The sequence below is a fragment of the Caretta caretta genome, chromosome 11 (genome assembly GCF_965140235.1).
Source record: "Caretta caretta isolate rCarCar2 chromosome 11, rCarCar1.hap1, whole genome shotgun sequence".
Classification (NCBI taxonomy): domain Eukaryota; kingdom Metazoa; phylum Chordata; order Testudines; family Cheloniidae; genus Caretta; species Caretta caretta.
Window position 1 is genome coordinate 8,679,631 of NC_134216.1, and position 17,720 is coordinate 8,697,350.

A 17,720-nucleotide genomic window follows, 5' to 3' on the forward strand; every position below is an offset into this window, starting at 1 on the left:
CGTAAACTTTCGTGAGCTACGGCTCACTTCATTGCTGTAGCTCACGAAAGCTTATGCTCAAATAAATTTTGTTAGTCTCTAAGGTGCCACAAGTCCTCCTTTTCTTTTTGTGGATACAGACTAACATGGCTGCTACTCTGAAACAGAATTAAGAGTATTTCTCCTTGGCCTTTCTTCCCCATGAGTCAGTCTCATTACACCTACTTGTTCTTAGCTGCAGGGAAGACATTCCCCTTTTTTTCTCTTGGGTTTCTGTTACCACTTTCTGTTGCTCATCTTTGAAGTAAGATGTTCGGGATTTGATGCCTCCTTTCGCAAGGAAGGAGTGTCTGTGTTGATGTTGGAATCCCCTGAGAGCTGCACCGTCACACTGAGGAGGCCCCTGTGCCTTTATGATCTGTTTGTCATTCAGTTCTCTCTGAGCAATCAGAAAATTCTCAGGTCATTTAGGGTGGCATTTTCAGAAGTGCCTCAATGATTTTCAATGTGGCTCATGCTCCTAAATCACTCAGAGGCTTCAGTTTAGAAAATCCCACCAGTGTTGCTTTTTAAAGGGCTCTGTGTAATTGGGGATCAGAAGGCTGATGGCTAAGTATACAATTTCATGTGAGGAGAGAGAAGGGATCAAGCTGCCCTCCTCTCCTAGGTACTATGGAACACCACCAGCCCCTCTGCCACCTCAGTTTCTCAAACTGTACAGCAAGATCATCATAAACATCTTGGTTAAATGCTTTAAGCTCCGCTCTACACTAGAAGCTTTTGCCAGTATAATAATAATGTCAGTTAGGAGCGTAACTTCTTTTCTGTGACATTTCTATACTTGTAAAATCTCTAACGTAGATGCAGTTATACCAGCAAAAAGGTGCTTTTGTCAACATAGTTTATTTCATTCAGAAAAAAATGATACCTGCAAGAACACTTTTTTTGCCTGTATAAGCTGAGGGTATAGCTATACTGGGTATAGCTATAGCTTCCCCAGTGTAAACAAGGCCTGCAATAGTATGAAGCATTATCCATTCTTAACCTCCGTGCCTCAGTTTACCCACTTGTACAATGAGTTAAACACCTACTTCAAAGGGGAGTTAGGAGAGTCAATTAATGAATATTAGTGCTTTGAGAGCCTTGGCATGAAAGGTATGCTAAGACTACATGGAGCAGATTCTCACTTGCTGTGAATTGTCACAACTCTACAATTTTAGCTATGACAATTTCACGCAGCCTGAGGAGCTCCCCTGTGATGGTATCTGTTCTCTGAACCTCCTACTGATTCAGAAAGGTGAAGAATTGCCCTTAATCTGCCTTTATTTATATATTTTGTATGTTTTCCCAAATACAATGAATACATTAAAATACCAGATTCAGCATCATGCACAAAGTAAGTAAAGAAGGTTAGGATAAAGGGTGGGGAGGGGAAGCCATATTTCTCTCTTCAGGAGCTACATTAATCAGACCTATAAAAAGTCAGCCCAAATTGCTTTCAGTTGTTTGGTCATTCCCCGTCTGTGGATTGCCAGGTGTTCACTAGCTGTAAGGTCAACCATAGCACTGAGCCAGGCATCAATGTTTGGTGGGAATTGACTTTTCTATTTTGCAGGATTCATTTTTTAGTGACTAAAGCTGCACATTGGAATCACGCTGCCCTGTTACCAGGTAACCTCCAGTTATCAGGAATATAACCAGGAATGAAACTTAAGGGGGAGGGCTCCAGATTTGCATCCAGTATCAAGTTCGTCCTTTGACCTACCTCATACCAGAAATTCTTGATACCTGGGCACTTAATCAGCCTTTATAAATGTGGTTTTTATGTTTGCCACCGCCTGAGGAAAATGTCCATTTACTGATTCATATGCAGGTTATCAAAATACATCACTAGTCACTTACTGCCATAGAGACCGATCTTCAACAGATGTAAATCAACATGGTTCCACTGACATCAGTATTGATTTGTACCCACTGAGGAGCCAATCCGTAATCATCAGCTGTATATAGGAACTAAGATCCACCTGTGATCTTGAAATCCCCACAAAAAGTGTCCTTTCATAGAATAACGCATTTTACCCTCTCAAGGTAGGTTTCCCTCATTAAATACAAATTTCCCCATGAGGCACAAATCTAATCCTTTTCCTTTTTTGTTAATGTTTTCTTGCATTACAATCAGCATTTAATGTATGGGAAAGCATGACTCTGAATAAGCTGGATACAAGCCAGTTTGAGAAGGTGTGTGTGAAAATTCATCCTTGTTCAGATGAGCTCAGAACAAATAGCATATAAAGAGAGAGAGAGAGAACTCAGCAGTGTGAAGAAACCATCCTACTGATAGTTCAGCTTCTGTGCATATGCAACAAGTTTATGCCCAAGGGAAAGTGCTGAAAACTAAGAAGACTTGAAATTAACAGAGCTTTATGAATCAATTAGTAGGCATTGCTCGCTGAGTGGGATTAGGAGTCTAATAACACTTTTCTTTCTATAACCCCGATTGCTTCCCCTGTAGGGTTTTCTTCAATCATGTGACTGAGTGCATCCATGATTCAATTACATTCTTATCTAGAAGGAAACCCAGAGGATGTTGATTGTTCAAGGCCCCATATTCAAGATTATTTATTGTTCAACATATTTTAAATGTTTATATTGTTTAATAATAATTAAGTAATTCCGATATAACATGGACCTTTTCAATATTAAAATAAGCAAAATATCCTCAACTGATAAAACAAGCAAACAACAAACACCATCACACACCACTAAGGTGACAGAGATCATACCTTTGAATTTCATTATTTCCACTGAAGATATAGTTTTCCTTTTTTGCATCTCACTTCCACTTAGGCCAAGGACAATAGTAAGTTTTCAAACTGTGAGGGATTGTGGTTGCAACCTTCAACTATTGCAAATGTGAAATGGACCCTTCTAAAAATGTTTACACATTTTACATTTGAAAACGATCTCTATGAACCAGCCATTACTGCTGGATCTGTTGTTTTCTCCTTAGCTCCACTGTAATTAATTTGACAGCAGAAGGACTAAGCTTATTGCATTCATTTTCTCTTATTAGTTTACAGGCTGTTAAAGTGATTGGATTTTTAACATTATTTCTTTTTTTACATTCTAGGTTCCCCATTCAAAAATTGATGGGGTGGGAAGGAGACTCCTGATTTGGATCTCACACCAGTTTTACACTGGTGTAATTCCAGTTCTGTTGATGGATTTACTCCTAGTTGTCAATCCTCTGAGTGAAATCAGACTATATTAACATTAAATACATGATGAACAAAGTGGTCAGGGTTGCAATATGAGTCAGACTTGATTCTAGAATTCATTCTCTTAATTTATGGCATAGAACAACAAGCAGAAAGCATGTGTTGCAACAACAATATTTATCCCCTAAATTCTAAAAAATTGTTATAATTGTATACAGTAGCATATGGACCCTCCAACCAGCCCCAGATATGGCACTGTTGTGCATTGTACATAGTAAACAGTTCCTGCCCGGAATACTCAAGACATACAAAGGAAGTTTTGTTATTCCCCTTTTACAAATGAGGCACAACAAGTTTAAGTGACTTGCCCAAGGTCACACAGGAAACCTGTGGCAGAGTCATGAACTCAGCTCTCGTGTGTCCCAGTGTTGTGCTTGAATCTAGGGCTGGCTGACAAACAAGTATTCCACTTTGTGAACAATGTTGCAGATTTGACATTTGTTTTTGTTCTGTATTGGAACTATAGACATTTCCAAATGTTTTTCAAACAAAGCAAGAATCTAGAATAGGCAGTAGCTCAGTGGTGAAGGCATTCATATGAGAGACCTGGGTCAGATCCCTGCTCCAAATCTGGGACTTTGTCTGGCCTACTTGATATATAATTATTTATTCAAAGCAGAACAATTCCACCAGGAGAGATTGAAAGAGAGACTCTCTCTCAGACCCAGTGGTTAGGGCATTTGCCTGGAATGTGGGAGACTTAAGTTCTCTGAATCAATCAGGGAGCTGGGACTTGAATCTAGATCTCCCACAATTCAGGTGAGTGCCAAAACCACTGGGATGACTCTCTCTGACCAGAAATTCCACTGAAGATGTGAGAGACATACTGGATGAAAATGTTGTCAAAATGGATACATTTCCCTGAAAAGTTTGTTTTGATTAAATGGCATTTTGAAAAAAGTTGAATTGAAAAAGTCCTGATCAGCTCTTTCTTTAATGACCAGACTACCCTTCCTCCTTATAGTTTAAAATATTAATAGTGTGTAGTAGGTCAGTATTTTGCCAGTCCAGGTATTAAAAAAAATGTGGACTAAAACATCAACATTTGCATTTGTAATATGAACTGCAAAGGAGATGATCAAGTTATTGATTTTGTTAATACTTAAGAATATGTTGGGCAAAATATTCCCAAATCCCCCAGAAACACACTATAGAATTAAAACAAAAGGTTTGCGGTCATTAATTAGATTAGAACCTGCAGGGGTTAGCTGTCCATGCAGTAATATGTAAGCATTATGAGAGCCCCAACACCCAACCCCTGGCAATGAGAATGGTGTTCAGATGTGATCTAATATGTTTTTGTCAACTGAGCAGACTCAGTGCTGGGCAGAGATTAGCCCAGATTGTAACAGGGAGGGCAACTGCACTTGACCCAATTACCTCATGACACATACCTGGCATTTCTTGGATCACTGGCAAAATGACAACAAAGCTCCTTTGGTGAAGAAAAAATCTGCCCTAGGGTGTTGTGCTATTTCCCAGCCTTTAAATATTAGATGGATTCTTCCCCACCATGGGACAGGCTTGCAAGAGGCTCCCTCCTGTACAGACCCCAGGTGTCTCAAAATTAAATTGATCACCCACACTGAGAGACCACTTCTGGACCTGGGAGGGGGAAGCCTTGCCTCGCCTCCCCTCCTCTGCATTTCAGTTTCTTCATCTGGAAAAATAATTGTTTTGAGCCCTTTAGATGAACAGCGCTAATTGGCCAAGTGAAGGATGAGCTACGAGCAAGACACTAATTAATTGAAATGTAACACTTACTGGGTGCTGTTATTATTTATCATCATCCCCCTCTGTCCCCTTGATGCAACCTGAGCACTGTCACAAAGCTGCTAAGCAGAAAGCTGCCTTGGGCCAGCTGGCCCGTTTCCAGCCGCGAGCGACAGGCGGCGCCCTTTCCCCAGCGTTCCCACGCCGGAGGCTGCTGCCTGCCCCATAGCCTGGAGGTGCCCGTGCCCGTGCCCAGCAGCGCTGCTTTTACCTGCTCCACCAAGCCCTCGCCCCGCCCTGGCACGGCGGGAAACCCACCGGGCAGCAGCCAGCGCGGGAAAAGCACCTGCCCTGCCCACCGCAGGTGAACCCTTGGCGGATGCGCTGGGATTGCGCCGCCCAAGGTCAGCAGTGTGGTGTGGAGCGCGCGGGTGCGGGGTGTGACTCAGGTGTGGAGCTGTGCTGGGAGCGTAGCTCTGGTGTGCACGTTGGGTTGTTTTGCCGGTGAGAGTACGCGCCGTGCGCCTGTTTGTGTGGCCTGGGGGGAGTTGTGTGGCTGTGAGTGTGTGCAGCGTGCCGGCCTTTGTACGCGCGGGGGGGAGCTTATGTCGGTGAGGGTGGCGGGCAGCGTGCGCGGCGTGTCATTCGCACGGGCTTTGGGCATGTGGGGCCGCGTTGAGCTGGCGAGCGAGGGCTGGGTTTGTTTCGCTGTGTGGACGCGGTAGGGGGCTAATAGTCGTGTGCGTGCGCTCGGCTTGGTGCCGAGTTCCGTAGAGCGCCTGTTGCTGCGTGATCTGCTGGTTGGTGGGTCCCCTTTGCTGAGTCGGAGGAGAGACCCTCTGCTTCTCGCCTCCTCCCAGCCGCCCTGTGCACCCCCAGCTAGTGGGACCCGAGTTTGTGCCCGGTGCTGAGAGCTGGCGGGGAGTCTCTGTGCATTGCAGCCCGAGCGGTCCCCGTCCTGCTCTCCGGGGCGCCAGGCGGAGACCGAAGCCAGGGGCTTCCCCGAGGAGACTCGCTCCGTACGAGCGCAGCCCCAGCGGGGCGAGGGGAGGCGGGCGGCTGCAGCAGGCAGCGCCGGGCTCTCTCGGGGGAGCAGAGCAGGGCTCGGTGACCGGGTTGCCGTTCTTCCCCCGCCCAGAGCTCAGCAGCGCGGGCTGCCTGTCACTTGCCCGCCACGGGCTCCCCCTTCTCGCCGGCCCCCGGAGCCCTGCCCGTGTGACACCAGCCACCACGCTGCCGGGTCCCCGCGCGTCCGGCTCGTCGCCCTCGGTCCCCATTTGTGGGCCAGGAGCTCGCAGCTTCGGATGTACCCCCACCCGCAAACTTCCCGCAACTCCGGGTGTTAAAGGGAGACGAGCCCCGGGCTCAGACCCACCTAGCTCCTGGGGGGGGTGTTAACTGCAGCAAACTGGCCATTCGGGGGCCTGGCTGGTCGGACGCCGCTTTGACTCTGGCCAGGGCTGGACGGGTGTGTGTGCGCGGTTAGAGAACCGGCAAAGCGAATATTTCCACACCAGGAAGTGGCTGCAATAGCCTAGGCGGCCGAAGGCTCCAGCTGCTCCCGAGCCAGGAGCCTGCGGCGTCCCGGGGGCACGTTGAAGTCCCCACGTGGCTTTCACGCCCGTGTAAAAGTTTCAGGCGAAAGTGGCCCAGTGTCGTGATTTTGCGGGGGGCGCGGGCGGGGGGGGGGATGAGCAGGCGGAGACCAGCGGCAGATAAGTGAGCAGCGAGCCGCTTCCCCCCACAAGCCTTTCCTCCCCCCCCCCCCCCCCGCCCCCGCAGGCTGCGGCTCGGAGCCGGACCGTCAGGCGCGTTAAAAGCCACCCAGCCCCACGGGCCAGGCAGAGCGCCGCGCACGCAGAGCCGGAGCTTCACCCGCCGCCAGGGAGCCGCGCTGAGCATGGGGACGCGGGAGAGGCGGCCGGACCAGCGCGCAGCGGCGCGGCGCTGAGCCCGTGGATTTGCTCGGCTCGCGTTCCCTGCCCCTGCGGCCCGAGGGAAGGGCAGCCTGGCAGGACGCTAGCGCCGAGCCGGGACCGACAGCAGGGAGGGGAAGGGGTTGCATGTGTGGAGCTGACTTCCCACTCCCGGGAGCTGGCGGCAGGGGAGCTGCCCAGCGAGAGGACCGAGCGGAGCCGCCCTGCACCCAGCGCCCCTGGCGTGGCTTTGCCGGGCGGGGTGTGGGGCACCAGCCTGGTTTCCTTCCCGCCGGGTATCCGCTGGATTGCACGTAACCCGGCCGGGTCCCTCTCCCCCCTCAGCCCCGATGACGCCAGACTGAGAGCTTGCCCCCGGCTCGGCGGGACCTGGGGAGCTGAGAGCCGCCGCGAAGGGACAGGCAGCCGCACGGCTCTCCCTGGGGGTGTCCGCTGGGGAGTGAGCCGCCTGCCCTGTGCTTGGAGCTCCGTCTGCCGCCCCGGGGGCAGCTGCTGCTGTCCCCTACAGCCTCCCTCCTCCTCGACCCGCGCCCCCTGCAACCTGCCTGCTGCTTCTGCCCCTACCCGGGCTCCCCTGGCACCTCCTGTCCCCAGCTGGGCTCCCCTGGCACCCTCTCCCCCCCCAGCCTGCCGCCCCCTAACCGGGCTCCCCTGGCACCCTCTCCCCCCCCAGCCTGCCGCCCCCTAACCGGGCTCCCCTGGCACCCTCTCCCCCCCAGCCTGCCGCCCCCTAACCGGGCTCCCCTGGCACTCTCTCCCCCCCCAGCCTGCCGCCCCTACTTTAGACCTCAGTTCCCCGCCTGGACGCTCCGCTGCCCCCCAATTTGGCTCCCGCCCCCCTAGTGGCGCTGCTACCCCTCCCCATCCCAGCTTGGCTGCCACCGCCCCCCTGCCCTGGGCGCTGCTGCCGGGGAGCGACCTGAGCGGAGCTGCCGGCGGCCGGGACTTAGCCGGACTCCCAGCAGCGGATCGGGACGGCCCCCCGCTCTGCCCCCCGCCACAGCGCCCGCTGCCCGCCATGGACGGGCCGGCTTGGAGCGGGGTCCTGGCCGCGCTGGTGGCTTGCTGGCTGGCGATGGGCGCCGGGGGCTCCCCGACGCCGCCACCCACCGCGGGGGGCGCCCCCCAGGACACCTGCACGTCCTGCGGCTTCCGGCGGCCAGAGGAGCCGGGCAAGGTGGACGGGGATTTCCTGGAGGCGGTGAAGCGGCACATCCTGAGCCGGCTGCAGCTGCGGGACCGGCCCAACATCACCCACGCCGTGCCCAAGGCGGCCATGGTCACGGCGCTGCGCAAGCTGCACGCCGGCAAGGTGCGGGAGGACGGTCGGGTGGAGATCCCCAGCCTGGACGGGCAGGCGAGCGGCGGGCCCCCGCTGCACGAGCAAGTGTCCGAGATCATCAGCTTCGCCGAGACAGGTGGGTTCCGCGTTCCCCCGACCGCTCTGCCTCACCCACCCGGCCGTCGGTCCGTCCCAGCCACCCGGCCATCCATCTCAGCTAAGCCTCTGCATTATCCCCTTTCCCCCGTGCGCCCTGTGCCAGCCACCACGTCCCCCCAGCCATCTGTCCCAGCCGCTCCGCGTCACCCCCTTCCACCCATCTGCCCAGCCACCCCGTGACCCCAGCCATTCGTCCCAGCCACCCGTCCGCCCTGTCCCAGCCACTCCATCCCCCCAGCCACCTGTCCGCCCTGTGCCAGCCACCCCTCCGCGTTACCCCTTCCACCCATACGGCCTGTCCCAGCAACCCCTCTGTGTTACCTGCTTCCACCCGTCCATCGTGGGCCAGCCACCCTGTCCCCCCGGTCATCCGCCTCAGCCACCTCTCCACGTTACCCCTTTCCATCCGTCCCCCCGGCCATTCGTCTGAGCCACTCTACTGCATTACCCCCTTCCTCCTGTCCGCCCTGTGCCAGCCACCCCATCCCACCCCCGGCCGTCCATCCCAGCCACCTCTCCGAGTCACCCCCTTCCATCCATCTGCCCTGTCCCAGCCCCTCCGTGTCACCCCCTTCTACCTGTCCGCCCTGTGCCAGCCATCTGTCCCAGCCACCCTTCCGCGTTACCCCCTTCCATCCATCCACCCCGTGTCAACCACCCCATCCCACCCCCGGCCATCCATCCCAGCCACCTTTCCACATTACCCCTTTCCACCTGTCCTCCCCGTGCCAGCCCCACCATCCCACCCCTGGCCAGCGAACCCTCCACGTTACCCACTTCCATTAGTCCGCCCCGTGCCAGCCACTGCATCCCATCCCCCACAGCCACCCTGTGTTACCCCCTTCCATCCGTCCATGGGTCCATGCCAGCCACCCTATCCCATCACCCGATCATCTGTCCCACCTGTGTATCATCTCTGTATCACCCAGCTGTCTGTCAGTCCATCCCAGACACCCCATCTCACCACGCTCCCCGGCCATCCGTCCCAGCCACCCCTCTACGTCAACCCCCCCATGCGTCAACCCCCTTACGTCTGTCCACCTTGTTCCAGTCACCCCATCCCACCCCCTTCCATCTGCCCTCCCCATGCCAGTCACCCCTCTGCTTCACCCCCTTCCATACATCCTCCCTGTCCCAGCCACCCCTCTGTGTCACCCCTTCCATTCATTCACCCTGTGTCATCCACCCGTCCGTCGGTCCTTCCCAGCCAACCCATCACCCAGCCATCTGTCTCAGCCCTCCCACCATGTCATCCCCCTTCCAACCACCCCTTCGCATCAACCATCCGTCCGTCGGTCCACCCAGCCACCCCATATCCCAGGCCATCCATCTCAGCCACCCCTCAGCGTCACCCTCCTTCTGTCCATCCACCCCATGCCTGCCACCACTCCACGTCAACCACTTGTCCATCCATCCACCCAGCCATCCCCCTGCTTCACCCATTCATCCCAGCCACCCCTTTGCTTCACCCATTAGTTCATCCATCTGTCCCAGTTACCCCTCCACTTCATCCATCCATCCATCCATCCATCCACCCACCCACCCCATGCCTGCCACCTCTCTTCTTCACCAACTTAGCCACCCCTCTGCTTCACCCATCTGCCCGTCCACCCCAGGCCAGCCACCTCTCTATATCACCCACCCACCTGTCCGTCCATCCCAGCCATCCCTCTGTGTCACCCACCTGTTCGTCCATCCCACCCACCTATCTGTCCAACCATCTCACGCCAGCCACTCCTCTGCATCACCCACCCATCTGTCCATCCACCATATGCCAGTCACCATTCCGTGTCACCTACCCATACGTCCCACCCAGCCATCCCTCTGCCTTATCCATCCATTCACCTATCTATCCCATGCCAGCCACCCCTTCCACTTCACCCACCCATCCAATCATCCATCCACCCCACACTAGTCACCCCATCCCAGCCACCCTTCTGCTTCACCCACCTATTTGTCCACACCATGCCAGCCACCTCTCCCTGTCACCTACCCATCCATCCCACCTAGCCACCTTTCCGCTTCACAGCCACCCATCCTTCTGTTCATCCATCTATCCATTCCAAACACACCTCGGCTTCACATACTTGTTCAATGATCCATCCACTCCATGCCAGTCACCCCTCCACCCAACCATCCGTCCATCCACCCTAGGCCAGCCATCTCTGCTTCACCCACCCACCTGTCCATCCGTCCCCAGCCTCTCCTCTGCCTCACTGATCTGTCCATCCACACCATGCCAGCCACCCCTTCTGTTCACCCACCCATCCATTCAAACCATATCGGCCACCCCTCTGCTTTACCCATCCATTCATCTATCCATCCCAGTCACCCCTCCGCTTCACCCATCCATCTGTCCATCCCATGCCAGCTACCCCTCTGCTTCATCTGTCCATCCACCCCAGGCCAGCCACTCCTTTGCTTCACCCATCTGTCCATCCACCCCTTTGCTTCATCTATCCATCCCATGACAGCCACTCCTGTGCTTCACCCATCTGTCCATCTATCCACCCATCCAAGGCCAGCCACCATCCGCTTCGGCCATCCATGCATCTTCTCCTCTGCTTCACCCATCCATTTGTCCATCCCATCCCAGCCACCCCTCTGTTTCACCCATCTGTCCATCCATCCATTTCCCACATGCCAGACACTCCTCTGCTTCATCAATCCATTCATCCATTCCATGGCAGACAACTCTCTGCTTCACCCATCCATCCATTTGTCCATCCACCCCTCTGCTTCCCAATTCCATCCATGCATCCACCCCATCGCAGCCACCCATCTGCTTCACCCCCCCGCCCACGCAGCTGTTCATCCATGCATGCATCCATCCATCCATTCACAGCTCTGCTTCACCCATTCCTCCATCCATCCCATGCCTGCCACTCTATTCTTCACCCAGTCATTCATCCCATGACAGCGACCCCTCTGCTTCACCCATCAATCCATCTATACATCCATCTGTCCACCCACCCCTCTTCTCCATCTATCCATCCATCCGCCCACCCCATGCCATCCATTCCTCTGCTACATCATTCCAGCTGCCCACCCTATGCCATCCACCTGCCCCACCATCCACCCTCTGCTACACCACATCATCTGCCCATCCCATGCCATCCACCCATCTGTTACAATATTCCATCTGCCTGCCCCGTGCTATCCATCTCTCTGCTACATCATCACATCCACCCGCCCCATGCCATCCATCCCTCTACTACACCATTGCATCCACCCCTCTGCCAAGCTATTCCATCCATATATACATCTATCCATCCTCTTTTCCTCTACTCACATGCCATTCAGCCCCCTCTGCTACCTCCATTCCCCATTCCTCTTTTACAGCCATTCCTTTACCCATGCCATCCAACCCCCTCTGCTATACCCAGTCACCCATCCATCACCTCTGCCTGCCTGACAGATCCATCCATCCACCCATCCATTTCCACTTGTCCTTCAACAATCTCTGCAACCCTCACTTATCAACTCCATCCATCCCTCTATACCCTCTAATTCCTCTGCTACACCCACCCATCCATTCACCACATCCATTTTACCCATCTAACCACCATATCCTCCACCCCCTTTGCTATACTCATCCATCCATCTATCCACCCACACCCTCCAGCCTCACTGCTATATCCATTCACCTCCTCCCTCCATATGCCCTCAGCTCGCTCCATCCATCCACACACCACTCACATGCCTTACAGCCCTGTCTGTTCCATCATCCCATCTCTGTATGTCTTTCAGCCTCCTCTGTGGCATCCCTCCAGTGTACCCATGTATCCACTGTACACGTTCACTGTACCCATCATCTGCCTACCCACCCCATCTATCCATAGTTCACCTGCACCTATGTTACCTATCCAGCCAGCTACCTAGTGCATTCACCCATCCACACACTTTATTGATCTATCCACTCACTCTGTCAGTCCATCTTTCCACTTAACATATCCATCTTCTACTATGTTCAGCCTTTTACGTACAATGTTTGTCCATCTGCTCTGGCTATCCATCCATCCAGCTGCATGTTCACTGTATCCATCCACAATACCTGTCCATCAACCATATCAGTCCTGTTCATCCATCTGATCCATTCACTGTATCTATCTATCTAACCTGCAGTATCCATCCATCCTTCCATTCATCCACTGGATCTATATCCTTTACATATCCATCTACACTGTCAATCCACCATAAGTACATGCCTGTCTTCCTGCTGTATCCCTCAATCAATCTGCTGTATCACTAAATTTATTTTTATTTCTCTGGGGTATCTGACTACCCACCCATCTACAAAATCTATTCGTATGTATACTGTCCATCTATCTACAGCATCTACCCAACTATCTATCAAAAGCATACATTTACAGTATCTTTTGTGAATAAACAAAATAGATACATGCTTGTCTGTTTATAATCACATCAATATTTATAGGTCTATATATTACATATGAATATGTATCTCTTAGGTGCTCTTCTACCATAGGTAATATGCATTTTTGTACTGATATAATGACACACTGCTGTTGATTTCCTTTCACTGTGATCAGTTTATAGAAAAGTTGTGTGTTGACAAGTAATAGGATTTTTTTTTACCATTTTCTTAAAAGTCTAATGCTGTGACATCACTGCTGGGGTTGCAGTTCTATTCAGTACTCAATTGACAATCACTTATTTTTTCAACACCTTCCAAATCTGTTTTATATAAAACATACATAGACACAGCAAACATGATAAGGCACCAGAAACATTATATGCACTGCCTGGGCCTAACAGACATATTTTGAAGGGATCTGGGGTGACACACTAAGACTCTGACTTTACAAAACCCCCGAAAGGTATATAGGTGGACAAAAAGAAGAAAGGTTCCTGGGCAACCGAAAGGGATACAAATCTGAGCTTGGCAATGTACAGAACACAATCAAACAGATTGTAACAGATTAGAAACACCTGTCCATCCAATAATTTTAAATAGCAGTCAGGAGAATGTAATTAGAACATGTGGATTAAGTGCACACTAAAAAGGCTAGACTGGACATTTATCACCTAAAGCATAGCTGTGTGATGCTCATAGCACATGATTCCAGCAGATACAAGTAGTTCTGGTACCTTTCATGTGGTGAACACTTTTGGTTGCAAATAATGTATTAAAGCTAGACATTGGGTGGAATATCAGTGATAGTTTCACTCATTTAATTGTGACATTAAGAAATACATTAAGACCAGTCAATGAGAAGGATATTACAATCACCACGGCTGCTTCATTTGACCTCTTTTTAGCATTTATGGGCGGGGGAAAGGCAGAGATCAAAATCTGATGGGTGATACCCTGCTACTTAGGAAGAGTAGATATAGATTAGTTTAACCCTGTGTACGAGTGGACATGCTTTTGAGAACATTTTCCCTGGTGTTTTGGATGCTATCTGTTAAGATTAGCATATGGGAAATTGTAACAAAATCCTTCGTTAGTCACTGAAGCTTCACTGGTTGTTAAAAAGCCTTTCCTGTAAAATCCAAAAGGTATCTGAAGGCTGAACCTTTTCCTAAACTAATTAGTAGATATCAAGGTACAAATGCTGTATTTTTCAGGGTACTCTTATACCCGCTTGAATCTCTCTGGCTCTTCAGAGCCATTCCTCTGAATAATTTATCTTGCTTTCTTTGGATCTGACATGTTCAGCTATGGCCTGGTTAGATTTTTGCTCTGGGAAGTCACTTTTTAATGTATTTCTAATACAAATTCTGGATCTCTAATTCAGTGCATTATTCCTGGCTAATAAATTCTCCCAGTAGTTTTGATCAGTTATGTTCTAGCATTTTTCTGAATCTAGAATTGCTCAAATAGTGCATTTTCTTCTTGACTTAATGTTGCTGGTCTCTCCTTCTCTTGCAGATGATATGGCCTCATCTAGAGTCCGCCTCTATTTCTTCATCTCAAATGAAGGGAACCAGAACTTGTTTGTCGTTCAAGCCAGCCTGTGGCTTTACTTGAAGCTGCTTCCGTATGTCTTAGAGAAAGGCAGCAGGCGAAAAGTAAAAGTCAAAATCTATTTCCAAGACCTGGACACTAGCAACAAGTGGAATGTGGTCGAAAAGAAAGTTGATCTCAAAAGAAGTGGTTGGCACACTTTTCCCATGACCGAGGTGATCCAGGCTCTGTTTGAGAAAGGAGAAAGGAGACTGAACCTGGATGTTCAATGTGAGGGCTGTGAAGAGTATTCAGTGCTGCCAATTTATGTGGACCCTGGGGAGGAATCCCACCGTCCTTTTTTAGTAGTGCAAGCCCGGTTAGCTGATAACAAACACAGGATCCGGAAAAGAGGCCTGGAGTGTGATGGCAGGACCAATCTATGTTGCAGGCAACAGTTTTACATTGACTTTAGACTCATTGGGTGGAATGACTGGATCATAGCGCCATCAGGTTACTATGGGAATTACTGTGAAGGGAGCTGCCCAGCCTACTTGGCTGGAGTCCCAGGATCAGCTTCCTCTTTTCACACTGCGGTAGTGAATCAGTACCGCATGCGAGGGCTGAACCCAGGCACCGTGAACTCCTGTTGCATTCCAACCAAACTTAGCACAATGTCAATGCTGTACTTTGACGATGAATACAACATTGTGAAAAGGGACGTTCCCAATATGATTGTGGAAGAATGTGGTTGTGCTTGATTTAAGGTGTGTTTCGGGGGGGAGAAAGAGAACATTCCCATACTAGATGGTGTTGGAGGAAGTTTCACTGTGTATCCAGGCATCGGTGTTAAGTCACTGTGGAAAAGTCTGGCAAAAAAAAAAAAAAGTTTCACATCGGTGTCAGGACAGTGGCAGTTTGTGGATCTTGGATATTTAAATATTCTACCACTTGTAAACTAATGCTATGAAATACTTTAAACACACCCACACCCACACCCGAAAAAGAGATACAAGTAACAGGAAGTCAATCACCAGTGACAACATAACTAAAATGCCTGCCAGTACAAGTGAATGGCTAAGCAACTGTTTCCCCACCTGCCTGGAAAGTCGGACTGAAATGAGCTCTGTGCTCATACAAAAGAACACAGAAAAGAGAGAACATAATATATTCTTGCACGCAGGAGTCAAAATCACCAAACTTAAAAATTACCATCACCTCTTAGGTCCAAAGGGAAGCCGCAGTCCACCTGCCTACGCAGGTGATCACTTCCTCTTAATTTAAAATCTCCTCATATAAACACCACACATATCCTTATCTTCCGACAGCACTTCCAGTGAAGGAATATCACATGATAACATGAGAGAGAGGGAGAGATACACCTAAGCAGCTACTGTAATTCTGAGACTTGCTGTATTCTTCTAAATCACGTTAGGTTGGCATTATTTGATGCTTTAACTGACTGCTAGAAATCCATGGACGGCTATGTCTGTTGTGCCATTGAAAAGGGGCTTTTCTGTCATATCTGGATTGTGCTGACCATTAGCATCTTGCTGTTTTAAGAACAAAAAATCAAAGTTGCAATCTATGTGTTTCAGCAGGAGACTCCGCAAGGACATGTAATGTGGGAGAAAAAACAAACAAACAAAAACAAATGCTACCGCAACTAAACCAATGAACCCTAAAAAGAATTACAGTAACGTGGTGGAGACACTCTGAAAAATGCTGTGCATTTAATAAAAGGTGAAGAACATTTTAACAAGTCTTGGAAAGGAGGAGAGAGGAGAGTGCTTTCAATTTCTTTACCAGGAAGTGTCAAGGATGGCCATAAAGATCCGAAAATAAAGATACAGCATAGCACTTGCAAACTGCTTGAATGCACATATTATAGCACTTGCAGATTTCAATGCCTTGAAAAGTGGTACTTGATAGTGCACTTATCTTTGCTCACTATCTAGGTAAACAGGTGCCGCATGAGCTATGCAATTTAAAGTGTTGACCCATACTAGACAAAACTGGACTTATGATATGACTTTTTTATATTTTTTTATACTTGAAATTAAATCTTTTGCTTCTTTTTTAAAGCGAATGATTGCTTTTAATGTTTGCACTGATTTAGTTGCATGATTAGTCAAAAACCTGCCATTTGAAAAAAAAATGTTATTTTTATAGCAGCAAAAATGAATACATTTAAATGTATTATACATAAATTTTGGAACCAAAGAGGCCAACGTATTAGTTATAATTTTTATGAGATGGCAAAGCCATCGTATATCATGTAGTTGTACTGAGCAATCCCTCACAAGGCCTGCCGATTCTTTCAGGGTACAAAATGGATTGTTTGTTCTATTCAATGTCTTTTCTATACCGTACGCACATGGAACGTAGCGTGAAAAAATGACTGTTCTAGAATACATTACAATATGTACATCCTTTAAATCCATTTTTTATGTTTATTTAATAAAGTTCCTTTTAGGTTCTGTTCCATAGTAATTTAAAACCAAACAAGTTTCACTTAGATTTGCTGTTGAAGTATTTTGCATTTGTGTACAGATTAAGTAAATAAAAAGATTGAAAACTGGATGAGCTTTTATGCATGTCACCTCCTGGGAAGCTTGGTTACATATAATTTACAACTCTCAGGATTAAGGGTGAGGAGGGTGGGTAAGATGGAGCATGAGACTACTATAGGGGTTGCCAATTTTGGTTGGATGTATTCCTGGAGGTTTCCTCACATGACATAATCTTTAATTAAAGATTAAGCTTTAATTCCTGGAGTCTCCAGGACCATCCTGGAGGTTTGGCAACCCTAGACTGTATTAACATTGCTCACCACAGCAAAGTCTGGTGTCAGGCCCCGATCCTGGCCTGAAAATCATATATTATGCTTTTCCAGCTTTACAGGCACCTGAACAGTTGTCAAAGAAGTATTTTCAGTTCATGTGTTTTTTTTGTATGTCATGAAATCTGTCTTCAAGCACCACTTAAGGGACAGTCAAAAGTCAGTTGTTAAGCAAGCAGGTTCTATAATTATGGCATACAAAAATGACTTGGGCCCAGATCCTCAAAGCTATTTAGGCATCTAAATTGAAATCAGTGGGAGTTAAGCACCAATGTACCTTTGAGGATCTGGGCCTAGGTCACTTTTGAAAATAAGATTTGGGCTCCCAAGTCATGTAAGCACTTTTTAACATTTTACCCAATGTCTGGGCAACGTCTGTTGCTCTTAGGTGTGGAATGAGTTATTGGTCTTAGCACAAAGCTGGGGGCTAATAAATCATGAGATCTAATCCTGGCTCTGACAATGACCCAGCCCAGGGATCACTTAGACCAACATGTTCAAAAGTGGGCTCTGATTTTGAGTGCCAATTTGAGGCACTATGGGCTTAGTTTTCAGAGGTGCTGGAGTTGTAGGGGCTCAGCACATCTCAACAGCAGGCCCCTCATATCTCAAGTTGAAC

At 49.5% G+C, this 17,720-nt stretch overlaps 1 protein-coding gene across 1 annotated transcript; it reads left to right on the forward strand.

The window, feature by feature from the left end:
* Positions 1 to 5,194: 5,194 nt before the first annotated feature.
* Positions 5,195 to 16,840, forward strand: INHBB (inhibin subunit beta B). The gene is made up of 3 exons (XM_048869839.2): positions 5,195 to 5,334; positions 6,753 to 8,325; positions 14,245 to 16,840. The coding sequence occupies exons 2-3, from the start codon at positions 7,926 to 7,928 to the stop codon at positions 15,018 to 15,020; spliced, it is 1,176 nt and encodes a 391-aa protein (XP_048725796.1). The 5' UTR covers positions 5,195 to 5,334; positions 6,753 to 7,925; the 3' UTR covers positions 15,021 to 16,840.
* The last annotated feature ends 880 nt before the right edge of the window (positions 16,841 to 17,720 follow it).

Excerpts from the sequence above, each read along its gene's own strand:
- INHBB (XM_048869839.2), top strand. The coding sequence starts at position 7,926 with ATGGACGGGCCGGCTTGGAGCGGGGTCCTGGCCGCGCTGGTGGCTTGC. Across the intron at positions 8,326-14,244 it reads CATCAGCTTCGCCGAGACAG|ATGATATGGCCTCATCTAGA; the intron begins GTGGGTTCCGCG and ends CTTCTCTTGCAG.